Source organism: Platalea leucorodia, assembly GCF_965183815.1.
Source record: "Platalea leucorodia genome assembly, chromosome: 1".
Taxonomy (NCBI): Eukaryota; Metazoa; Chordata; class Aves; order Pelecaniformes; family Threskiornithidae; genus Platalea; species Platalea leucorodia.
The window spans coordinates 142,960,922-142,983,889 of NC_138823.1; the positions used below are offsets into that span (position 1 = coordinate 142,960,922).

Consider the following 22,968-nt stretch of genomic DNA (forward strand, 5'->3'; position numbering starts at 1 on the left):
ACACATTCTCTCATATGCTCTAGAGGCAGTTCAAAGTTGACAATAAACTATACTGGCAAAAAGTATCAGCTTAGGAATTAAAGGGAAACAACAGATTGATTCCTGGAATCACAATTCTGATTCCTGACAGCTCCTGAGACAACAGAGCTCTCCGCTGCTTCTTGCCAGCAGGGAATTATAAAAGTTACAATCCAGTTCTGAAATGGAAGAACTGAGACATATCATACAAGCCCTGTGAATGCAAACTTGCTTTAGCATTTTGAGGTGTACTAAAATAATTATTTTTTCTCAAGGGAGAGTGAACGTTAGGAAATGGCAGAGAAGAAAGACCGTCTCTTTGCAGAACTGGGGTCAGAGAGACAGCGATGGTGAAACAACTCTGTGTGCAGGTAGGAAGGATAGTTCCCAGAGAGGTAACACAAGGCTAAATCAGAATCATGGCACGTAACGTTCAAAAAGTCACTGCAGAAACACTTGCACTGTTCCCATAAGCCCCCTCATGCATAAAACCAGCAGAAGTCACTGTCATCTCCTCTCCAGGTTGTTCCCTGTCTTCGAACAGTTTGCAGGTATGAAAAAACCAGTTATTCTGGAATCCTCATCAAGTCAACACAGGGGACCAGCTTCCACCCTCCCTGCCCTCACCCCTAAAACTAATTAAAAGCAGTTTCAATAAGTTTCAGTTTAAAACAGGCAGCTCAGCCACCTGAAGGCAGGTGCTGCCTAAATACAAAATCAGACCATATTGCTCTTGGTAAACAGCGGTGAGCAGAAGAACCAAATTGACAAAAGAAAACATTATTTACCTCAGTTATTGCCTTATGCTATCGTTACAAGTCTAAATGCCACCTCCTCTTTCCATTGTCCCTGAATACATCCCACCAGGCACTACAGGTATGCCTTTCTCTCTCTGAGTTCTCCTGTGCTTTGTTCAGGACAAAGAACGATCCTCAAACTATTTTGTTAATAAAGGGAGAGGTTATACAGGGTGGGTGTGGAATTTCCCTTTCGGAAATTATTGAAAACAGACTCTACAAGTATTTCAGTAGAAAAAATTAGGCACAGCTGATCTGATCCTGTGATAGCAGGATGTCTTGTTGATAGCCATTTGGTCAGCCAGATTTCTGTCCTTTCTTCCCTCTGAAAATCTCTGAAAAGTTTGAGTTCAAAATGGAACTTATTACTAAAAGACTGTTCTTTTAAATAAGCGGTAACAAAGTATTCAGAGGAAAACATAAAAACACCAGAGTCTCCTCTATGTTGTCCTGTTTTGGCAGCAAAAATATTCCTTAGAGAAATCTCTCTGTCATTCCATAATAGCTGACATGATAGATGCATTTGTTAGGAAATATGAATATGCCAAACTTGAGATTGAAGATGTTGCCAAAAAAGTGATAGCACGTTTTGTTTGCTTGGGTTTTTTTGTTTTCAGAGGAAAGGGATTTAGCAACACAGGCAAAATGTTTCACAGCCAATTACATGAAATGATAAGACTAACCAGTATCAAACGCTATCCAAAATGAATTTGCTTGTTTGAATTATCTTTACATAGTACAAAACTAGAGACAGAAAGAATGGAGGGGAAGGAAGGTGGGAAAGAACAGAGAGACGGAAGGAGGGAAAGGAGAAGGAGGAGAGGGAGGAAAAGGAGGGAGGGAGGGAGGAGAAAAAGATAACTCATTGGGGGATGAGGAGATTAATTCTATTGAGGCACTTAGATATGAGAATACTAGACGCCTTAGATACGAGGTTTTGCCGGTACCCACTGCAAAACCTGGATATAGAAAATACAAGGGTAAATCTAAGTCATCTTTGTCTCTGTGAGATGTAACTTTGGAGACTCACTAAAATCTGAGCTCCTCTACTTTTGCAATAAAATCTCTTTTATGGTACACCAGTATCTTTTCTTCTAACTCCTTTTCACAATTTCATTTGATATATTTTTACTAAAAAAAAGATCAGCCCCAACTTAGCCTTCAATGCATTTGTGAACTGCAGTATGAACAGGAAAATGTAAAGTTGTTCATTTTTCAATTCAGAGTCCTTAAGTCAAGAATAAATAAAGGGTTTTTTTCATTTTTTTTTATTATTCCCTCCACCCCCTACCCATGGCATTCACTATCCATATGCCTCCTAATGTTCCATCCCAAAACTCTTGCATCTTCCTTAAGAAAAAAAAGTAGAGATCACAGCACTGGGAAGAAAGAGGCAGCAGCTAAAGATTGTAAAAGACCTCACGTGTGGCTCCTTTTTCAGTAGATTTTAAAACCAGGTAACAGTGATGTTCAAGTCAGTAGGCCTAGCTATTTTTAAATGATGTCTGTAACACAAAGTTTGTAAAGGTAGCAGACATCTGTTACCGTCAAATTTGCTGTGGAATGAGTAGAGAAGAAAGGGTGATAAAGAAGGGGCCAGATCCCTTCTGCAATCACTACAGTGGACTGCGGTACGGTAGCATAAGTACCAGTTTTTTGAATGCAAAAGCATTCAGCAGGAATCCCTGAGGACAGGCAGCTGAGGAAGTATCGAGATTAAAGGCTTCAGCTGGGACAAAGGCACAGCACCAAGCTCGCAGTACGAAGCTAACAGAAACTATTCAGTATTGCAAAGAGGGTGGACTTTGTCTTTCACATCAAGTGCCTGAACTCTATTTCAAAGTTTGCACTTGGCCTGTATAACATGCTGGATGGCTGCATTAATTAGACCTGCGTATTTTGAATGTCAGGAGAGTCCTCTGGGTACTCGTTAACCACATCTTTTCCTCTCAGCTCGAGTTGCTTTATATTCAATGTACGGATTCCTGCTACTTCTCTAACTCCAACTAAAATGTTACTTTAAAATTCAGTGAAGAAATGTCTGTGGTTTCTGTATGACACTGAACCAGGGCTTGAGTTTTTTTAATTGCGAGACCTTCATTGTCTCCTCCCAAACCAGATGAAGTTTCTCTAGTATCTTCAGCTATCTAATCATTACCTTCTAGGCTTGATAATATTATCATGTACATTTCTGTTTTCAATATTTAGCTCTTTATCATCAGTGGAATTCCATGCTGTGGTATTTTAAAGCACGTGATTCACTCCTGAATCAGGTTACAGTGCATCTGATTTCAGAATAGCACAATGTTTTTGTGGTGACCCGTGAAAGCCATAAATCAGACACTTTTTCTTACAAAATAGTATTTTACAGACAAACAAAAATATTCATAACCTCTGCTAACATAACAGCAAGGTTAACTGAATCGTATCAATTAAAGAGACCATCCTGCCTATATTCAATTCCCTCCCTTAATTTTTTTAAAAACCTTACTATATTTCTCCCAACAACTCTGCCAAAATTCTCTTTAATAACCCCAAGCTATGGGATTTCATCCCCGCTTGACTGACTACATGCTGTAACCTATTAGTTTTCCACTACTAAGATTTATGTAGGTTTATAGAAGAACCTTTGTTGAAGACACAAATGCTGAATGGATACAAATGCTCTCCCATAGCTCGAGGCAGATATTTCACCTTATCCTTAAGAGTTCAGTGATAAGATGGTTCTGCCCTAGGCTGAAACTCTGTGTATAGAAGTAGAATTTGAAGGCTGTCAAATCAGTACCCCTTTTTAAACCCAAAATTTCTAAAGGGTTAAACAATAGTTTAAAAGGTAGTTTTAGTAGTGAGTAACTATTAGTATAAATTTCCCCCCCCCCCAAAAAAAATTAAGCTCTTGGGGAAAAAAAACAATAAAACTCTTGTTTTAAGAAGTTATGTATATCCTAATCTAAAATGAGAAGTGCTTACATCCTGCCTGCTTGCAGATTCTCTGTTCTTAAAAAAAATAGAAAGGCACTTTTCTGTATTAACCAAATGATGGAAAGCTCTAGGATGGATTTACATCTTCTGAATTGTCATTGCACTGTTTTACTATCACTTCATAGCACAAAGAATATCCCTACTCAAGTAAGTCTATCAGCAAGGTAGATTTTTAACCCCTGCAACAAGAAGTATCAGCAGATTTTTTTTTTTTTCCCAAGAGAGAAATCCAAATAACCTCCCTAGAAGGCTATTCCCTTGCCTAAGCTCAACATTTGCCCTTCTGTCAAAGTTATCTGCTAAAAAATTGGCCAACTGTCTCTAAATATGTTGAAAACTTCAGGAACAACCATGTGCAAATTTACAAAAACAATTTTGTGGAATTTGTAAAAAACACTGTTGGGCTTGGGGAAAAATCACGTTTGATTACTTGTTCTCCTTGCTTGCCACTCAACTTCTGTGTCTCATAAATGAATGTGACAAACACCAGAGCTGCCAAAGGCAACCAGCACCTCACTCTGGACACACAAAGGGGCTTCAAAGTGCCACAGTATTCCCCCTTTTTCTCTCCTTAATCTCTTCCAAAAGTCAAAGGATCTGCTCTTCAGTGTAAGGGGAAGTCAAGCCAACGCTGAAAAGCCCAGCTGAACCCATGACTGAAAGAAGATGACTAATATCCAAAAAAGGGTAAATTAATACATTTTACATCCAGAAATTCATTATTCGACAGGGCCCTGTTTTTACCAGTGGTATTTGGTATCTAAGACTTTTACAGAGCAGTGCTATAGATCCCTGCAATTTGGCTCACAACTTCAGAGGTATAAAAAGCTAAATTTTGCCTGGAAATGTACTGATACAGTAAAAATATGCATTGCCTATGGGAAATACCACTTAACCAGACCTTACTCTAGTTGCAGTTTCCAGATTTTGCTTCAAGCTGTAGCTCTTTGCAGAATTCAAACTTGAGGCGACAAAAGCACGAAAAAAGTGTTGAAAAAAGTGGCAAAAAAGAAAGGGATGTAACATTCACACCTACTACTATCTGTATTTGCAGAAAAGCAGCAAGAGACTCAAGATCACAAGGCTGTGAACTTGAATAATAAACAACTGGCACATTCTCTCACTCAGGGAAACAAACATCAACACAACCATTTCTTCAGGTTTTAATAAAATCTTTCATGTTTGGGGCACGAAAACCATCATATTTACAGTCTCTTTGTCTCTCTAAATAAATGCTATATATTTCTAACTATACATATGTATACACACACATATATATACGTGTGCATATAAAAACATATGAAAATGTACCTATGTATAGAAAAATAAAGCCAAAACAAAAACCAGCGTAAAATGAAATTATAAAGGTAGTTCTGACAGCTGGAGACTAAAGCAAGTCTGAATCTGCTCAAAGACTTACTACTTTTTGAATGCAAAGCACTTATATATACTATATAAACTACACAGCAAATTGCACCATTGCTTTAAGCAAGACAAGTAAGGTGCAGGAAAAAGGTGAGCTGCAGCAACAAGGTAAACTAATCTGCATGGGGTTCCCTTTCACAACATCCCCTCTGGTCCTTGGGTTAGATACCCCACGTAAGTACAGCTTGCTATTAAAAAAGTTACACTGCGAACTCCAGCGCAGGCATAAACCTAAAGCTCACAGCTTTCTGAGTTAAGAGAAGTATGGGTAAGCCATGAGTTACACAAACATACAGAAGAGCCAAGCCGTGTTACCCAATAATTTAAAACTCATATGCAATGAATTAATTCATACAATTACTGAATCATTCCGCTTCCAGCACAGTAGGTCAATACTGATGCATTAAAACCTGGAATAATCATGGTTATTTCATTAGCTCAAAGTACTTTTTTCCCCAAATGTACTATAACAAAACAACCAGAGTGTACTAGCAAGCACTTGAAGAAATCTTTTTAGTCATTACTGACAGCTGTATGGAAGTATGAGCTGGTTTAAATAATTTCGTGAAAAGTATTATTTACCTAATGTTGAAAGCCACGTCTCGTAAAAGTAATTACTGATATTTTTATTCATTATATAGTGCTAGAAAATTCTTTATTAGTACTTACAATTTCTTCTCTGTTTCATTAAGATTCTTAAGCTTCTCCTATAGCTCAGGAATCTCCTGCATGCAGTAAAAACCTGGGCAGGAGACAGTGACTATTTCTATTCTAAGATAAAGAATCTGCTGACAGATCATTAACCATATATCAAAGAAAAACCAGACTATTATCCTGACTGTTTATAAGCCTGAAATTCAATTGGCCCCTTGCCTAAGAACTGTTACTAACACCACCAGAATTCCAATAAACAGTAGCAATATCCTGTCAACGTAAGGAGCAAGGTTATACCAGTGGCAATTTGGGCTAACAGCAAAGGAAGCATCTGAGATGCTGTCAATGATACCGTCTCCACTGCTGATGGAAGTCTGTGATGAGCTAATTCTTCCTTCTAAAATTTGAAGTCTTCACAGACATTTCAAGATCCCTTATGTCAAGTATTCCACTCTGGCCTCCAATTCTGTATTTTTCATGAACAGAAATGCCTCCCATTTGTTCCCATTCATATGACTCCTATCAAGTACAGTACATCTGGCAAAATGGGTTAAATCCATTTCCTAAGTACTCAAACAATTTCTGCAGATTTTCAGAGAAAACCACCAATTCGAGAACCAAGTCCATACTATGGTGCATATGAATCATGTCTTTTACTCAGAGCAATCTAAAGTTCAAATGGAAATCTTTGACTCTGCCAACATATGCTCTTCTTCTGGGCCTGTTTCACTTATGGACTTAATGCAATGCTCAGTACAAAAATGCTGCCTAGAATGCAAGCACTGTCTTCGCTCTCTCCTAAACTGGCTCTAAAAAGACTCACAATCTTTTCCACTGTATTGCTGTCATTTCACCTATGGCTTCCCCAAATAGCTTATTTCCAAAAGACTATTAAAGTGATTAAAGGTAGGCCAGCACCTGGGTCTGAGTTCCAGTTCTGGACTGACTTGTGTTAACGCAGTAGCCCATCACCTAGAGACACCTAAGAAAGGTCTTACACAAATATGCATCAATAAAGAACTTGCTATTCTCTTCACTAAAAAGATGCAAATAAGTTGAAAAGTTTCTTTGGTTTAGTGGTTTTGTGCCAGCTAATATGATTAAGTATGACCTTCTGTAGATATACAGTAATCTTTGGCTCGGTACAACACAGAAAAACAAGAGGGACAATATGCAGGATTGGCAAAGGAATACAACTGAATTGTGGAGCGCAGATCCAAAGATAGTGTATGCTAAAAGTGAAGAACAAAACTTGGTTAAGCCTTAAATTTTTTATCCTGTGGGCCAAAAAAATCATGTTTTATATCTGGTTCCTATGCCTCTTAGGAGGAAAAGCAGCACCATAACACAGAATTACACCATTCCTGATGCAAAGGTATCAACAACATCCTTAAGTTATCCTTAACCAGAAAACTATTGTATTTATTTACGAGCAACTTGAACTTGGCCTTCCTTTGGACAGTCAGGAATACTGTTTTCACAATCTCATGCTACTTCTGGCTTTCATTTCAATATTCTGAGTGAGATTTCAAAAGAAAAAGCTGAGTGCCAAATTAGAAGTGGCTTCCATTGAGGCTGGCTGCTTACCAGTAGCTTTTGTGACTAAATGTCTTCTGTAATGCAAAATCTGTATGATATTCATCTCTGTCTCTGGCCCTTTCTTCTACACATTTCTTTACAGCTAGAACCAATTCTCCAACTTAGGTGTCATCCTTCCAGCCTTCTCTGCGAACCCCTCCTTTGAACACAGTTTTTTCCAAAAAGACTATCCACACTGAATTCTCTTTTAAGATAACTGTAAGACTATTATTTTTAGATTGATTTCAAACACATGGCAGATGAAATAATAAGCATGAAACTATCAATGAGTGGGTTCATCTTCACTATTTAAACACATAGCTTTGTATTTCTGCGCAGGGACCATTATCTACATATCAGCTTGTAAATCACCTAGCAGGGTATGACATCTAGTGTTGATATTATCTATTGATGAAATTACACAGCAAATACTAACAGGCTTTGCATCATTTCTCTTCTTTCAAGTCCACAAAAACTATGAATTTATTACAGACATTGTCTCATCTTCCTCCATCCCTCCCTCCAGAAAAATCCTTTCAATCCATATGTTGCTTGATCTTTAATGACACTAATTTTTATTTTCCTTAAATGTCTCAATGAAGTAATTTCATTACATTTAAATTGAAAAAATTTACAAGTTTAAAAAAAACAAATCATCCACAGTCTATATTTGGGCTAAAAGGAAAACTGGGTTTATATACAATGTCACTGAATATTTTAGCTGAATATTGCATTTAGCTATACAAATTAATTATTTCTGATAAATTTCCTTCTGTTTACCAGAAACTGCAAGTGTCTCAGTTATTATTCTGGCAACTACTGAGCCAACAGATCTCTCTGGTAAGGAAGCCATGTCTGCCTCTAACCCCCGGGTGAAGTTAAGCCATTTGACACAATGATTCAGCAGTTACCAATCAACTCGACAGTCACAAACTCTACCTGGTAACAAAATTAGTTGAAATAAAGATTCAGTCATCCTGGCCGGCAAGGATCAAAGCTGTATTTCTCTACAATCCAAATATAATTTTACTTTGCCTGTGGCAAAATGTTCACAAGGGTTCTACCAAGGAGAACAGACCACACAGAATAAGAAATCTTTAATAGTGTACTACATTAATATATCTCATCTCACCAGTCACTAATGAAGTGATCTTATTCTGCAGTACCTGATTTCCAAGGAAAGAAAAATAAGAACAACGCAGGAAAGAGACGATTGTTTTAGTAAGAGCATTTAAGCCGTGTCTAAACATGCAGGGAAGAGCACTGCAACCTAAGGTTCCCGCTTGTCTAAAGGGTGCAGAGAAACCTAGTAGCAAGACGCAGCGTAACTCAACACACTCAACAGTGGCACCAGTTACTGGAGAGCGAGGCTGTGTTGTGACCAATGAACTCCACAGGCATCACATATATTCAACTTATTACAGTTAAAATAATCAGAAATCAGCTAGAAAAACGTCAATTTTAAGAGCTGAAAACATAGCAGCTGACTGGCACTTGAGCTTTGCTTGTAGGTGAGACTACTATTAAGATAAAGCGTACCCACTGTTTTGTATTTTGTGAGGAAGTCACGAGGAGCACCAGGGAAGCCACACATCTCATTGGTGAGAATTGCTTTTAAATAAGATTTTGAGCTTTAGGGAAAAAAACCCAAAGCAGTAAGTCAGATAAAGGTTTGCGTTTTTCAGCCTGTCTTAGCTGTACTTTAGAAGACAGTGCTCAACTGGGTGACAGCCTTTGAGAAACCTAGCAAACACTACTGCTGCTACTCCATGTCTGTAGCTGCTCCTCGAAGTGTCCCCGCTGTTTTCTGTCCTTGGCAGTTTTCTCCAGAGAGGATTCAGTCACTGTATGAACTTGCTCAATTTTAAAGGCTTCCTAATTTTATCATTCCTCCATTCTCTTGACTGCTCTTGAGACTGGGTATCATGAAAATGATCTTATAAATGACTGTTTTCTACCATCCAGTCACATGCTCTGCTACTGAAGTCATGGGCATTTCAATTCACTTGGTCCTCTTGCTTCTTTAGAAACACTCCCACAAAGCCTGGTCAGATCATGTTCTTTATATATTATTCTCCTACATCAGATCAAAAACTCCCTTTAATATTTCATATTCCAAAGCAGTTAGTAGGTGACCAAGCCTCATAACCATGTAAAATAACTAATCTGAAAAGCATCTTACAGAACCAAAGGCCAGGTATTTTTCAGCAGCTGAGCAGACCGGCAATAAAACATTCAGATAAACACCAGTGCTGGGGCTTGGATGAATCCAAACACTGCACTGATCATTCACCGCAGACCACGACAGTGAGGCTTTTAACACTGTATCACAAGCAGTATCTCCCACAAGTAGCATTCATGTCTGATATTGTAAAACTGTGAAAGTCTTCAATTTACAGCTTTGCAGGTGCTTACTATTCAGTTTTACACAATTTAGCATATTCTAGTATGAGATTCATCTTCTCAGCTCTGGAGATCTACAATGCAGACAACTACAGCTGATCCAGTTCTTTCAGATTCCCTTTATAATCAATGGGAAGAAACAGGCCCTTCTGGCACACAAATAATTTAAAATATTTTAGGGTCAACTTCACGATAAAATGAATTGTGCTGTTGCCTTCGCTAATTATTCTGACTAGATCTATTACCTAGGTCTACACTGACTATAAAGGGAGTCTAGCATGAATAATTGCAATGCAGACATACTTTTATGAATAAAATTAATCTTAAATAAAATTATATTCTAAATACTTAATTTATCTGTGTAATCATTGATAATTAAAAAGAAGCTTGCTTGTTGTTGTTCAAAAGTGAATAACCTAGACAATGACATTCTAATAAATTATTCAGATGAAATATTAATATATTGTAATATTTTAAGTTATTAAAACAGGACAAAATTCTTCTGTTGTGTGGGAGAAAAGGAAAATAGGTGGATATCTTTTATACTAAAATCAGAAGTCAAAACTTTTAAAAACTACTTTTAGGAAAGAAGCATATGTAACTATTATACCTTCATAATTTCTTTTCTCAAATGAGCTGTAAAATTTCCTGGAAAACACCAAACAAATTTAATCATTCAAAGAGTTACCATGAAGAACAAAAAAAAGGGGAGGGAGGGGAGAAAAAAAAAAAAAGAGTCCTCCAGGATTTTTGAACCACCTATGAAAATGTCCATACATTCAACAGAAATTTCCTTACACTGGAACCCTATTGTTTTGGTTAATAATTGCTCCATGCTTTTCCCATTTGCCCTTATTAGACAAAGAGCTGCTATTAACCTTCTTCTTTTGCTCACATTTATATTGGAAGTACAGTTAGGAGAGTAATTTAAAAGGGAACACCAGTCTTACCGGTGAAGTATCGAATAGATTTTCAGAAATTTGATAAAGAAAGAATATATTTTGTGGCACCTTTCTAAATATTTCAGCATGAATGATTTAGGTCAGAGTTTAAACACTTACAGAACTTCTGTCTCAGTCAAAACAGTGGAGAGTGAAGTAGCCTGAAGTAGCCTCTTTTTTATTAGCATCTCCAGAAAAAAAAACCAAACTGAAATTCAGAGCAGCTTCAACCTTATCAGAAAATAATCAACTACAGCCCCTCTCTAAAGCCAGAAGATCCACAAAGAGGTTAACGGGGTTTTCTCTAATACTTCTCCTTAACATACATTTTTGCAGCACAAAAATTCCCTAATATCCTCTCAATTTGAGATAAGTCATGTTCTGAAAAACAGTCTGCACACATGTCCCTCCAATACATCCAAAACTAATTTTCAACATGACTGCAAAAGGAATAAAACCCAACAAAACCTGATATGGGAAGAGAGAGTCTCAAATGTGTTATGACCAATGCAACGTTCCCTCTGACGTCAACAAATTTTCTGTCAAATTCATCCTATATATCATGTTGGTAGTCTCAATTCACTTTCTTTGATTGCATTACAATTGCTTAGACCACCCCCAATGAAACCTCTCTAACAGCCATAAAAACTAGATAGATAAGACAAGACTGTAGCCTACGTTGACCTGAAATTCAAACCACCACTATTTTGATCTTCTGTCATTCTACTGCAGTGAAAAACACTTCCCAAATTATAGCAATGAAACAAGAAATACTTCCTATAGCCAGATCCTGGGCACATTTACTAATGTTTCTCTCCAGCTAGCTTAGCTATGCCTTCAATGCCAGAGTTCCTTTACTATTATTACTGACAGGCAGGCATCAAGAATGTTTAAAAAAAGTGGTATTTTTTTTTTCAGTTTCAGCATTCACCTCAATTTCCAGAATCTTCTGTAACTGGAAACCTTTGTTTTTCCTGTTCTAGAAAAAAAAAAAAAATCAGCTTGACAAACCCATCTTGTCTCCCCACAGCCCCATGTTTCTATCACCTCCTCCTCCTCCCCCCTCTTCAGCCCAGGACCAGCAGCAACTGCTACGAACAATCCATTTTTGGCTTGAATACTCACAAAGTGCTCAGATGTAGCAGTATGAAGCACACAATGAGGAGAATCTGTCACTGATCCAAAAAGCTTCCCAGCAAAGCTACAACACTGAAAGTCACACCACAACATATATTGCGAAATGACAGGTTATCCAAGATGCTTTTTTTCCTTTCAACCAGAAGTAGTGTCCTCGTGATTTCCAGCCACTCCATCTCAGCCACCCTCTGGAAAAGCCTATTCTCCTGTTGTATTTCAGGCATGGTTCACCAACAGCCAGACCCTGGTGAAAAACTTTCCAAGCCGATAGCAGTTCTTTCCAACTGAGCAGTCAGATGGTCTCAAATGTACTTTAGGATTAGGTGAAAAAAGCCTGAGGGCATCTGAGGTGCTTGATCATCTGGAGACTACATTTTCTAAAGAAAACAAATTTCCTGTGTGCTCTTTCTCTGTAATATTTTTAAACTCATGTAGTGAATGAAATTTAAACTATCCTCTTCAATAAGAATCTTCTGTCAAGACCTTCATTCATAGGGAATTATGATAAACATTTACAGTGAAATAAGACCAATTTGTATGTTGTACAAAGCTCTCAAAATCCGAGTGCTACGCATCTTTTATTATTTTTTTGATGTTTCTGAGTGCAATGTAATTTTTTTCTCTTCCTTCCAGAAGTTGTACCTATCACCTACTAGAGACTACCTATTTATTAGCTTGTTGTGAACACAGTCTGAATAGTGACATCAATACAGTTTTGTACCACAGAGATGACATTTCTGAACTAGAGCTGTTAACAGCCAAGGCAAACTTCTCTCAGCGTTAGTGCTGAATCTAAGCACCACCAGCAGATGTCTAGAGACCGTAGCAGAAAATCACTGACTAAATCACACTCAAATTGTTCCTGTGGTATTTACACTATATTCCAATAAAGAAAACCTGAAATGTTTAGTTCTTTGCTTCCAAAATGGAAAGTAACCTTCTCATGTTTTCTGGAGAGATTTCAAGCCAGATATTCTCACTTTGTACCTTTCTGTTTTTAGCAAAAGGCCCCAGACTTTTAGGGGCTGGCAAAGACAGTAGCCCAAGGCAGGCAAGGCTGCTGCGGCTCCATGTCCCCAGGCCCAGCCAGTAGAAAGGCTGGGCTGCATTCCTAAGAGACACACAGGCAAACATACATATGCAATACATATATACATGTTGATCCACACAGATGTACGTGGACAGAAACACTCAGCATTCACATGACCACAAGCAACACTGGCAGCCTCATACTGTTGCCCTCTCTAGGCAAGCAGGGTGAAGGTCCGCTATAAACAATGTTGATCCCTTCAGTAACTGGCCTTGGATGCTGTTTATCCCGTAACTGGCACTGGATGACCTGGACCTTCCAGCTACCTCACATATGCATGTACTGCAGGACCCCAGTAACTGGCCTTAGCCTCTACCAGTACCTGGCCCCTGGATCCTCTCACCTCCAGTTGACTCAAACAGGCCTCCTGGTTGACCTGTGGACTTACAGCTACTTTGAAACATGGCTCCCAGGCCACCTACTCTACTCGCTGGCCAGTCCAGCCTGATATTCACTAGCCATTACACAGTGATACATGTACTGACATACACATGCACTCTGGTCTCTCCAGCTGCTGACACCTCAGGCTCAGGGACCCCTCTGTCATGAGGTCCCCACTTCAGTTGCTGGTACTTAGACCTCCATATGCAAACATGCACACAGCAGAGTCACATCACCCAGGAAAATAATTAGCAAGAGTTTAAATGAAAAGACAGGACAGACTGCAGTGATCAGGCATGGTCAGACAACCATCACGGTCTTAGAAGCCACCCCTTTCCATGTAACTGGCCCCTTTTAGCCCCTCCTCTATTGTCCCAAGCGTGTTCCTCCCCAAACCACCTTGATCTCTGTGGTGGGTTGACCTTGGCTGGCTGCCAGGTGCCCACCCAGCCACTCTCTCACTCCCCCTCCTCAACAGGACAGGGGGAGAAAACAGGACAAAAAAGCTTGTGGGTCAAGATAAGGACAAGGAGATGGTGCTCACCAATTACCATCATGGGCAAAACAGACAACTTGGGGAAATTGATTTAACTTATTGCCAATTAGTAACAGAGTAGGATAGTGAGAAAAAACTGAAAACACTTTCCCCCCATCTCTGCTGCTCCTGCTGCTGTTCCCCTGCTCCAGCAGGGGGTCCCTCCCACAGGAGACAGTCCCTCCCGAACTGCTCCAATGTGGGTCTTTCCCAAGGGCTGCAGTTCTTCAAGAACTGCTCCAGTGTGGGTCCTTTCCACAGGGTGCAGTCCTTCAGGAATGGACTGCTTCAGTGTGGGTCACCCACGGGGTCACAGGTCCTGCCAGAAATCCTGCTCCTGTGTGGGTTCCTCTCCACAGGCCACAGCTCCTGCCAGGAGCCTGATCCGGCATGTGCTCTCCACAGGCTGCAGCCTCCTTCAGGGCACATCCACCTGCTCCGGCGTGGGGTCCTCCACAGGCTGCAGGTGGGTATCTGCTCCAGTGTTAACCTCCATGGGCTGCAGGGAGACAACCTGCATCACCATGGTCTTCACCACAGGCTGCATAGGAATCTCTGCTCCGGCACCTGGAGCACCTCCTCCCCTCCTTCTTTTCTGGCCTTGGCATCTTCAGGGCTGTCTCACATTTTTTTCACTCCTCTTTCACAGCTGCTACACACCGTTTTTTTACCCTTTCTTAAATATGTTATCACGGAGGTGCCACCAGCATCACTGATAGACTCAGCTTTAGCCAGTGCTAGGGCTGTTTTGGAGCTGGCTGGAGCTGGTTGTGAATGGCATGGGGCAGCTCCTGACAACGTCTCACAGAAGCCACCCCTGCTGCCCCCTGCTACCAAAACCTTGCCACATCAACCCAGCACAATCCCCTTCTGCAGACTCCTCCTGACGTGTGTCACAGCCGGGACATGGGGTGGACGGCTCGCCTGTAACAGCCCTGGAGCAGGGGGTCCTCTCTCTGATGAGCTTACAGGGATCCCCCGCCACTCTCCCTCTGGGCTCCCCCGTGCTCCTGGGGATCAGCCCTCCATCACACAACCTCACCCAAACTCTAACTATATAACCCTGCTAACTGGACAGAGAAAATGAGATAGCTGTCAGTTACAGGGAACTGCTGAGTGCTATGCAATAACTGCTGGCAACTTCAAGCAGTGCTTTGAAAATTCTTGTTTGTGCTAATTAGCTGTGACCAGCAATTTTTGGTTTTTAAACATTAAATGCTCTATTAAAACAAACTGATCTGTCAGGTAAACATTATTTAGGGTTGCAGACCAAATGAAAGTTATATATTAACTGAATGCCTAACTATTTTCCATTTTTTTATTTCAACATTTCTAATATACCAAAGCTTTCTATGATAGCATGCAAAATTATCATAGAAACAATCCTAGTATTTTAACATACTCTTGCTGAATCTTGTGAAGAGAAAATAAATTAACAGCAAATTTTAAAATTTTTACAGCTTGATTATATACTAAATCCAGTTTCTGGGCTGTAAATACTGGATGAAAGGTGCAGCAGCCAGACGACTCAGACACCTGCTATAAAACAACTGTGCAGTTCAAAATTGTTGATGAAGTTTTGTTGGCTTAAGTTTCTGCCAGTAGACTTCATGCTGGATTATACAAAGTTAGTCCAGGTCAGGAGTTTTGCTTCATGACCCTTTCACCTCTTCTCCAGTTTCTTATTTCTTCACTTCTCAGATCGCTATACCAGGATGTCCCCAACTCCCTTTCATTGCAAACTCGGCGCCTGTGCTTTCACCGTGTCTTGGGACAGTCCCCACCAGCCATACATCTGGTAACAGGGAGTTTGTCCCTTTGCCTCAGTATTTGGTAACAGCATTGCCAGATAGGTTATTTCTGAACATCCCAGAATCTCTCTCTCAATATATTCTGTTATGCAAAAGGTGTACTGACAACTGCATTGCACTACTCTATTTTGAGAAGATTTAACACAGTGAATCGTAAAACACGTCAGTTCATATCCACCTACAATAATACAAATATCAGCCTATAAAGAAGAATTGAATTATATGGTATACATAAGTAACATCTAGAGTTTGATCTACAAGTTAGTGCAGCTACAGATTCCCAAATATTTAAAATTATTTAAAATAAGAGATAATATAAAATATTACAGCATTATGGATATCTCACAACTGTAAATCTCTCTCAAAATACAAATAGATTAAAATTAATTTATTTTTAGCTATTGTACTTCATCAGTAAATTGAAGCATTCATTTTAATATTCAATTTATTTAATCTCTGTCATATCCAGGTCTTTCTGTATCAAAAGGAAGAGGCTTAACTGGAAATCACTTGTGCCCTTTCTACTATCAACTTTGCAAACAGGCGCACTAAAAGTCTGATATTTATTCACTCTTACTACTTTGTTTAGATAAAAAGGCTACATTTTTGTGCAGCATGTCTTAGAGAGGAGTTCTGAACGAAGCCCTTAGAAAGACAGCAGAAAAGTAAATGATAAAAAAACCTCAGCAAATTACTCCTAGCAACAGCGACAATTCTAACAGTCCAGGTTTTCAGAAGGAGACTCTAGGAAATAGCACCTTCACTGTGTTTACTGGCAAAAAATGTATTGCAGATCTTGGACTCAAACTAGAAAAAAAGAATTATTCTTTTGATCATTTGTTTGCAATGTGTGCAAAATAAAACTGAGTTGTCCTGTGAGACTTAGATGCTAAAGGTCCCGTGCAGCTAGTAGTAAAATGTCATTTCTAAATTACCTTTTTTTTTAACCACAAAGTAATTATTGGAGATCTCATCATAATGGTGCAATATGAATTAACTAATGGACTGCTCAGAAGTCAGTAATTATGACTCCATTTCTTTCCATATGTGCAAATAATTTCATGCATCCTTGTTATTTCAATGATGCTATATTTTCTTAACAGATATTTTCTTGAGAAAAATAACCTGAAAATCTCAGAGAGAAAAAAAAAGTCACACAGAAAATGTAAATAAAAACTGGATGCTATTTTAAATTAAGTTTAGTTACATTTTTGCTATAATTCAAGAATCAGGACTGGGGGAAAGTTTGGGGGTGTTAAGAAACAAACAAACAGATTCAGTGATGAAAAGAAAACATCAATTAAAAATAGAAATATAGAATACATGGAAAGAAGAGAAAAATATTCAGCACAAATCAAGATAAATGAGGAGTATAAAAAACTGTTAGGTGAATCTAAAATACTGAGGAAAAATTTATGGTGGGAGGCCAGATAGCCAGCAAAGTTACAGCATATGAGGGACAAAACAAACCTTATGAATACCACAGGTCCATCAGTAGATATAAACACAGAGAGGAAAAGAATATTAACAATAATACAGTTCAGTATATATTTTTGTTCTGTTTCCTAATATAATGAAGAGGATATATATGAGATTATCTCTAACTTACTGCCTACTGAAGAAGAGGTTTATCAACGTCTACTCAGTACTAGCTTTATGAAATACTAGACAGAACAGCTTGTACCTGCAATGTCTGGACATGGATAAGATGTTAATCTTTAACTGATCTTAGAGCACCAACAAAAATATAGAAGAATAGAAGGAGCTAACATTAGGGATTGCCGCACATGTTGACTGCAGCAATAATAAACTTACTCATTATCAAGGTATTAATGTTCACTGTTATCATCCAAAATGAAAAATAAAAGCTGCCTGAATAACACAAGAATAAACATATATTGCGCCATCTGGAAGAAGATACAATCAGTATGGTATCCATTAGGTATGGCTTTACAAACTATTTTAAGACAGGAAAACACATCAAGAACAGTGGAAGTCACTATTTTCAGAGAACCGTGGTATAGGAGTCTTCAGGAAGTAAGCTAAAACTGTCCAAGATTAGTGTTACAAGGAAGGAACAAAGATACTAAAAATAAAATTAAAACCTGTTGTACCAGTCTGTGATTATAGACTAATTTGCATGTTTTCTATTACAACTTGAACATGTTACAAATTCTGCATCTGCAACACACACACACATATGCACATATATGTGTACATATATGTGCACACACATAAGGTATTTATAACCTAGATGATGCTCTTGCATTTCTTAGGTCAGTTATTCACACCCAAGCAAAACTTCAAATCGTACTTACCCCAGTATACGGTTCATTCCATGCCTAGCAGCATAATGGAGCGGAGTATTGTGCTGGTACGTTTCTCCATAAGAAGTATTTGGGTCAAGAGTTTCTTTTAGTTGAGGGTTACTCTCATAGATTTGGCAGGCCAGGTTTTCATCTCCATTTATAAGAGCTTTGCGGAATTTGGTGGTTGTATTTCCCATGTTGCTATCCTAGCTATTAATGGCACTTTTTCCTTTCCCCTTCATCCACTTCTTGTACAGTTCTGTAACATGCTTCACAGCCTAAAAAGACAAACAATATTTCAGTTATTTTGTAAAACACTCTTTCCCAGAATTCACCCAGAGCTACAGCACCGTAAGCAGGCATGTGAAGAAGTATATAGGGCCTGTAAACTCTGCTCATGAATTGCTGAAGTCCTTCTAGGTAAATACACACAAATTCCCAATTCTTCACAGATTATTTCCCTGACAAATTGCGCTGTCTCTCTGTGCAAATATTTTCACTACCCATATTCTTTGAACATACAGAAAAGAAAAAAAAAAGGTCAATATCCACCTGTATTAGAAGACAGGGATGAATACCGAATTTCCATGAATGAGAAGTAAATTAGAAATTAGAAGTGATTTCAAAACACAGCAGAACCAAAGCAAAATTCTTAAACAACGAGGTAAAATTCTTCAAAAACATGCAAGAAAGCAGACATCAGTTTAACTTTTACGTAAAGAAGATAATGTAAAAGTGTGCTTGAAGCACCTGTGCTCGTGTAGGCGGGTGTAAACAGCACCCTTCTGTGCCAGCAAGACAAATGCACACAAACACAGGAGTTACCATGGCCCCATCTTAACAGTTCTGCTAAGCAGACTCTTTAAAACACCTAACCCCATTTTTAAAATGACGCTTAGAGATCAACAATGAATGGGTCCATACAATGTCAGACATTATACTGGCACAAACCAACTTCACCTTACAAGTACTTCAAAGTACTTGCCAACTGCTATGCTCCACAGCCTCTCACCTTTATCGGATGGAGGGGACCAGCAGATCGAGTTGCATAAAGACAGGGCAGACAGAGCATCTCTGATTGTGAGACGGGACAAGAGAAGCTTATCAGGTCATGCAGTTGGAAAGAGCACGAGCTGGTTTGTCAGAGGGACAGACAGGGGACTCAGCACCAGGCTGCAGCTGGTAGCACAGTGAACCTTCTAGGAGGTCTCTGCTGTGCATGAGTCATCCCATCCAGACTGCTCCATGCCAGACCTTTCACCCCACAAAGTACACACTGGGATCCAAACATGCCAGGCACAGCAGGTTAGGAAATCGAGATCGATTATGTTGGACACATACAATCAGGAAGGGTAGGAGCTGTTTCATGCCCAGTAACTTATATTCAACTTCTTGGGACTATCTCAAAACTTCTATTTCTACATTGGCTTTCCAGCACACTTACTTGTGCCCACACAGCCTTACAGGCAGAAGAAACAGAGGAATGCAAGGGGTCTAGAGCTGCAGAAAATCCAAGGGAATCAGGATGCAGACGCAATTCACGTGAAAAGGATTTGGGGAAACCTGAGGAAGAGCTGCAAAGAAATATTTTTCTTTCCCCAGAGTATTCCTCTCATGAGCTGCTTTCAGCTACTGTTGTGAACTTATTTGGCACGTTGCATCCCAGTCTTGCTATAGCTTTGCTCAGATCCCATTTGCTCAGATCCTACCAGTGGGAGTCTTGCACTGCCTCCTCTCTACGGCTCCTCTGTGAGGTCATTTCGTGAAGGGGAGGGAAAAGACCACTTCCATCATAATCTCACCAGTGCCGTCAGGGCTGTTCGAGAAGGAGAGCGGAGGCCTTGGTGGCCTCCATTTTCATCCCCTTTTCCTACAAAACCTTGGTGAGGCAACCTTATTTTGGAGTTGTTGTGTCCTCCCTTTTGATGTCATTGTGCGAGATAACAATGACACTGCCGAATCAGCTGACTCAACATGCTAAACATGTTGCCCATGTTCTCCTGTGTGACCAGAGTTACCTAACAAGCAACTGCATTAAGCAGCTGAAAGTTTCTCATAATAATAATAAAGCCGGCACTCGTCTAAAAGCAAATGCACATCCTTCATATGTTTAGTTATATATACAAACCAAAGCCCAGATTCTTCAGTCACACTAAGGATTCTGCAGCATTTTGTATCTTTCTGTCATCTCTGTTTTTTAAAATATAAACTTGCAGATACTATGCAGATATAATATTTATATTCTTCAAGAAAGCCACTGCATGTTCACATTACCATGTCACAGCTCTCAGTGCTGTAGATTAATGTGTTTTCAGATGCAGAAACAGCTGCATTACTCTAAATATTGCATAGTTTCATGCTTTAACGAAAGACTGTACAAAACCAAGAAAAAGTCTACACTCTTTTCAGTCAACCAGCAGTTCATATTGCCTTCAACAGCTAGGATCTCAAAAATAACTTGAAAGAATGATTTTCAGTAGTTTGTTAACGAGATTAGTTTATGGTATTATATTATTAGTTTATGGTATTATATTATCTGTCAATCCCTATCCACCACCAATAGCTCCCGGGACTATAAGCCAAATTAGACAAGAACAAGTGCCTGAAAGATATCACGTTCCTAGAATCTTCATGAAAATCAATAATGAAGATCCCACTAGTGCCCATAACGAGAAGAAAAGCACAAACCCTTCTTCCATCATTCGAAATTAGAAGGTAACAGCACCAATTGCCATGCACTTATTTCTGGAAATTAGCACATGGATAGCTTGCGTCAGCTGCAGAACATGCTGCCTCTTGCCCAAAACTGGTACATTAAACAAACCTGGTAGGAATGAGAGAGGGTGTTGAGAGTATAAGGAGATAAGATGGTGCCCTCAGGCAGTCTGAGAGGAAGCTGGGGCAGGGTGGTACTGTTGAGATGTTGAAGAGGAGATCTGAATGGATTAAGGCAGGGGTCTGGAAATGCACGGGAAAACTGAGGGTCTGTGTAGGGTGGCTCTACAGAACTAAAGAGCTCAAGTTATTGCAGTGCAGAAAAAGCAAACATTGTAAATTTCATTAATTCTATTGCACACCGAACAAACTTTATTTATTTTTGATGGAGTACGGATATACTAGATTGCAGCACAGTCTTCAACAACTAATAGTATAGAAGACTTAGGCACATTGCTTGAACTATTACGTACATTATCACAACATCTGGTAATTTTAGGAATATGCAGCACGTACTGCATAAGTCACTGAAAAAAACAGTGACATCTGCTTCCATAAAAAAAGAAGCTTACAGCCTATGTGCACAATAAAGAGTTATATGTGATACAGATATGATATAGAAAGGTGAACGAAATAAAAAGAGTAAAATACTTGTCTGCATAACAGGACCACTCTCCAAATGAAAAGATTCTCAGTCAAAGGAAAGAGAGAATTTGAAGAAGGATTATGAAACAGAGCAATGATGTGGCTTCGAACAGACACAAGCAAAACTCCCTGCAAAACCAAGAATCAGCATAGAGGTATTGAAAATTTAGCAAATGGCTAAAGTAACTATAATCATCACATTATCAAAATAAAATGAAAGATGATAGAATGGGGACAGCCCACGAAAGCCCTTCAGGTGAAGGCAAACAGCTTATATTTGGTGTGATAGCAAGAAACCAGCCTCTAGAAGAATGCAAGGAGAAAAGTGACAGGGTCAAAACCAACCCAGAAAACAATTCTCTACTTAAAATACATTGTATGAGAAACTGTACTGATGCCTTTCACTTTCATACAGTATCCACAAGGTCTTTCATCTTTAACACTATGACAGGCATTAGCCTTTTATGCTTTGGAAATTTGGTGGGCCACGCTGTAGTTTTCTTTTCTGAATTAGCCATTAAACATGCCAGCAGAAATACAGAAAGACAGGGGAGAAGCTGCCTCTGTACGCTGGCAGTAACAGTTGGCTTCCAGCGTGTTTGGAAGTCCAGAAGAAACCAAGATGTGACAGCTGCTGCCTCTCTCAAGCTGCCATGGCTAATGAGTGCCCTGCTGTAAAATATTAAAGATCTGCCCATCTGCAGTCTTCAGTTCACCTTTCAGCCAACAGACCAACTACATCCACCGCCAAAGCAGCCTTTACTTCAACTGAAGGAGAAAAAGGACAAAATACGAGCTGATACAACAAAGTTCTGGATCTGAAAATGGCTGAAAGGGGCCCAGTCTGCCTTCTTTTTGTGTTGTTTTTTTCCGTTAAGAGCTTCCAACCCATTATGTGCTCTCAGAGGACAGTAAGCTAACAAGGCCAATGCTGGAACCGGGCAGTGATTCACAGAAAGGAAGCCTGGTTCCCTCTTTCAACCCCCCCATTTCATGTTTTTGAAGGTGAAGGGCATGTAATACCTATATTTCTTCCTGAAAAGGGGAGGGAAGGGGCCTGGAAGGTCCAACCAGTCTACAACCTCAGGGACCTGGAGAGCTCTTATGGGCTGAATACAGGGGTTGCTAAAGCGGTTTCAGCAGCTCCCAGGCTCGCATGGCTAGTGTGCAGTGTCAATGCCACTGGTCTTGCTTTGCTGTTTGTATAAGCCCAGCATTTATAATCCTTAGGCTATTTTTTAATGTGCTGTAGTACAAAAACATCACAGTGGAACAAAAATAACAACATAAAAATGACAATTTTCAAGTATTTTATCTTAACAAAATGAGACTTGAACAGAATTTTACAGGACAAAGACCAGATATGTGTTTGGTAGGCAGACCTATTCACTAAATTTTCAAGTTCTGTGATAACAGAAGGGCTATATCATAGCCTTTACCATAACCTCATAACATTCATCATAACCACAAATATCATAGCCTTTTACACCAAAGAGCACAGGAAAAACTAAATGCAATGTTTGCTAATTATATCTCATATATTTCAG

General features: G+C 39.3%; 1 protein-coding gene across 4 annotated transcripts in view; it reads right to left on the bottom strand.

Moving 5' to 3' along the window:
- ANKIB1 (ankyrin repeat and IBR domain containing 1) overlaps positions 1-22,968 on the bottom strand; it is a 96,264-nt gene that overhangs the window by 43,257 nt on the left and 30,039 nt on the right. For all 4 annotated transcript variants that reach the window (XM_082308303.1, XM_082308300.1, XM_082308302.1 and 1 more), the window contains one exon: positions 18,071-18,339. In XM_082308303.1, coding sequence (XP_082164429.1) covers positions 18,071-18,258 — 188 coding nt within the window. In that variant the 5' untranslated portion in view covers positions 18,259-18,339. The remainder of the gene's footprint in view (positions 1-18,070; positions 18,340-22,968) is intronic.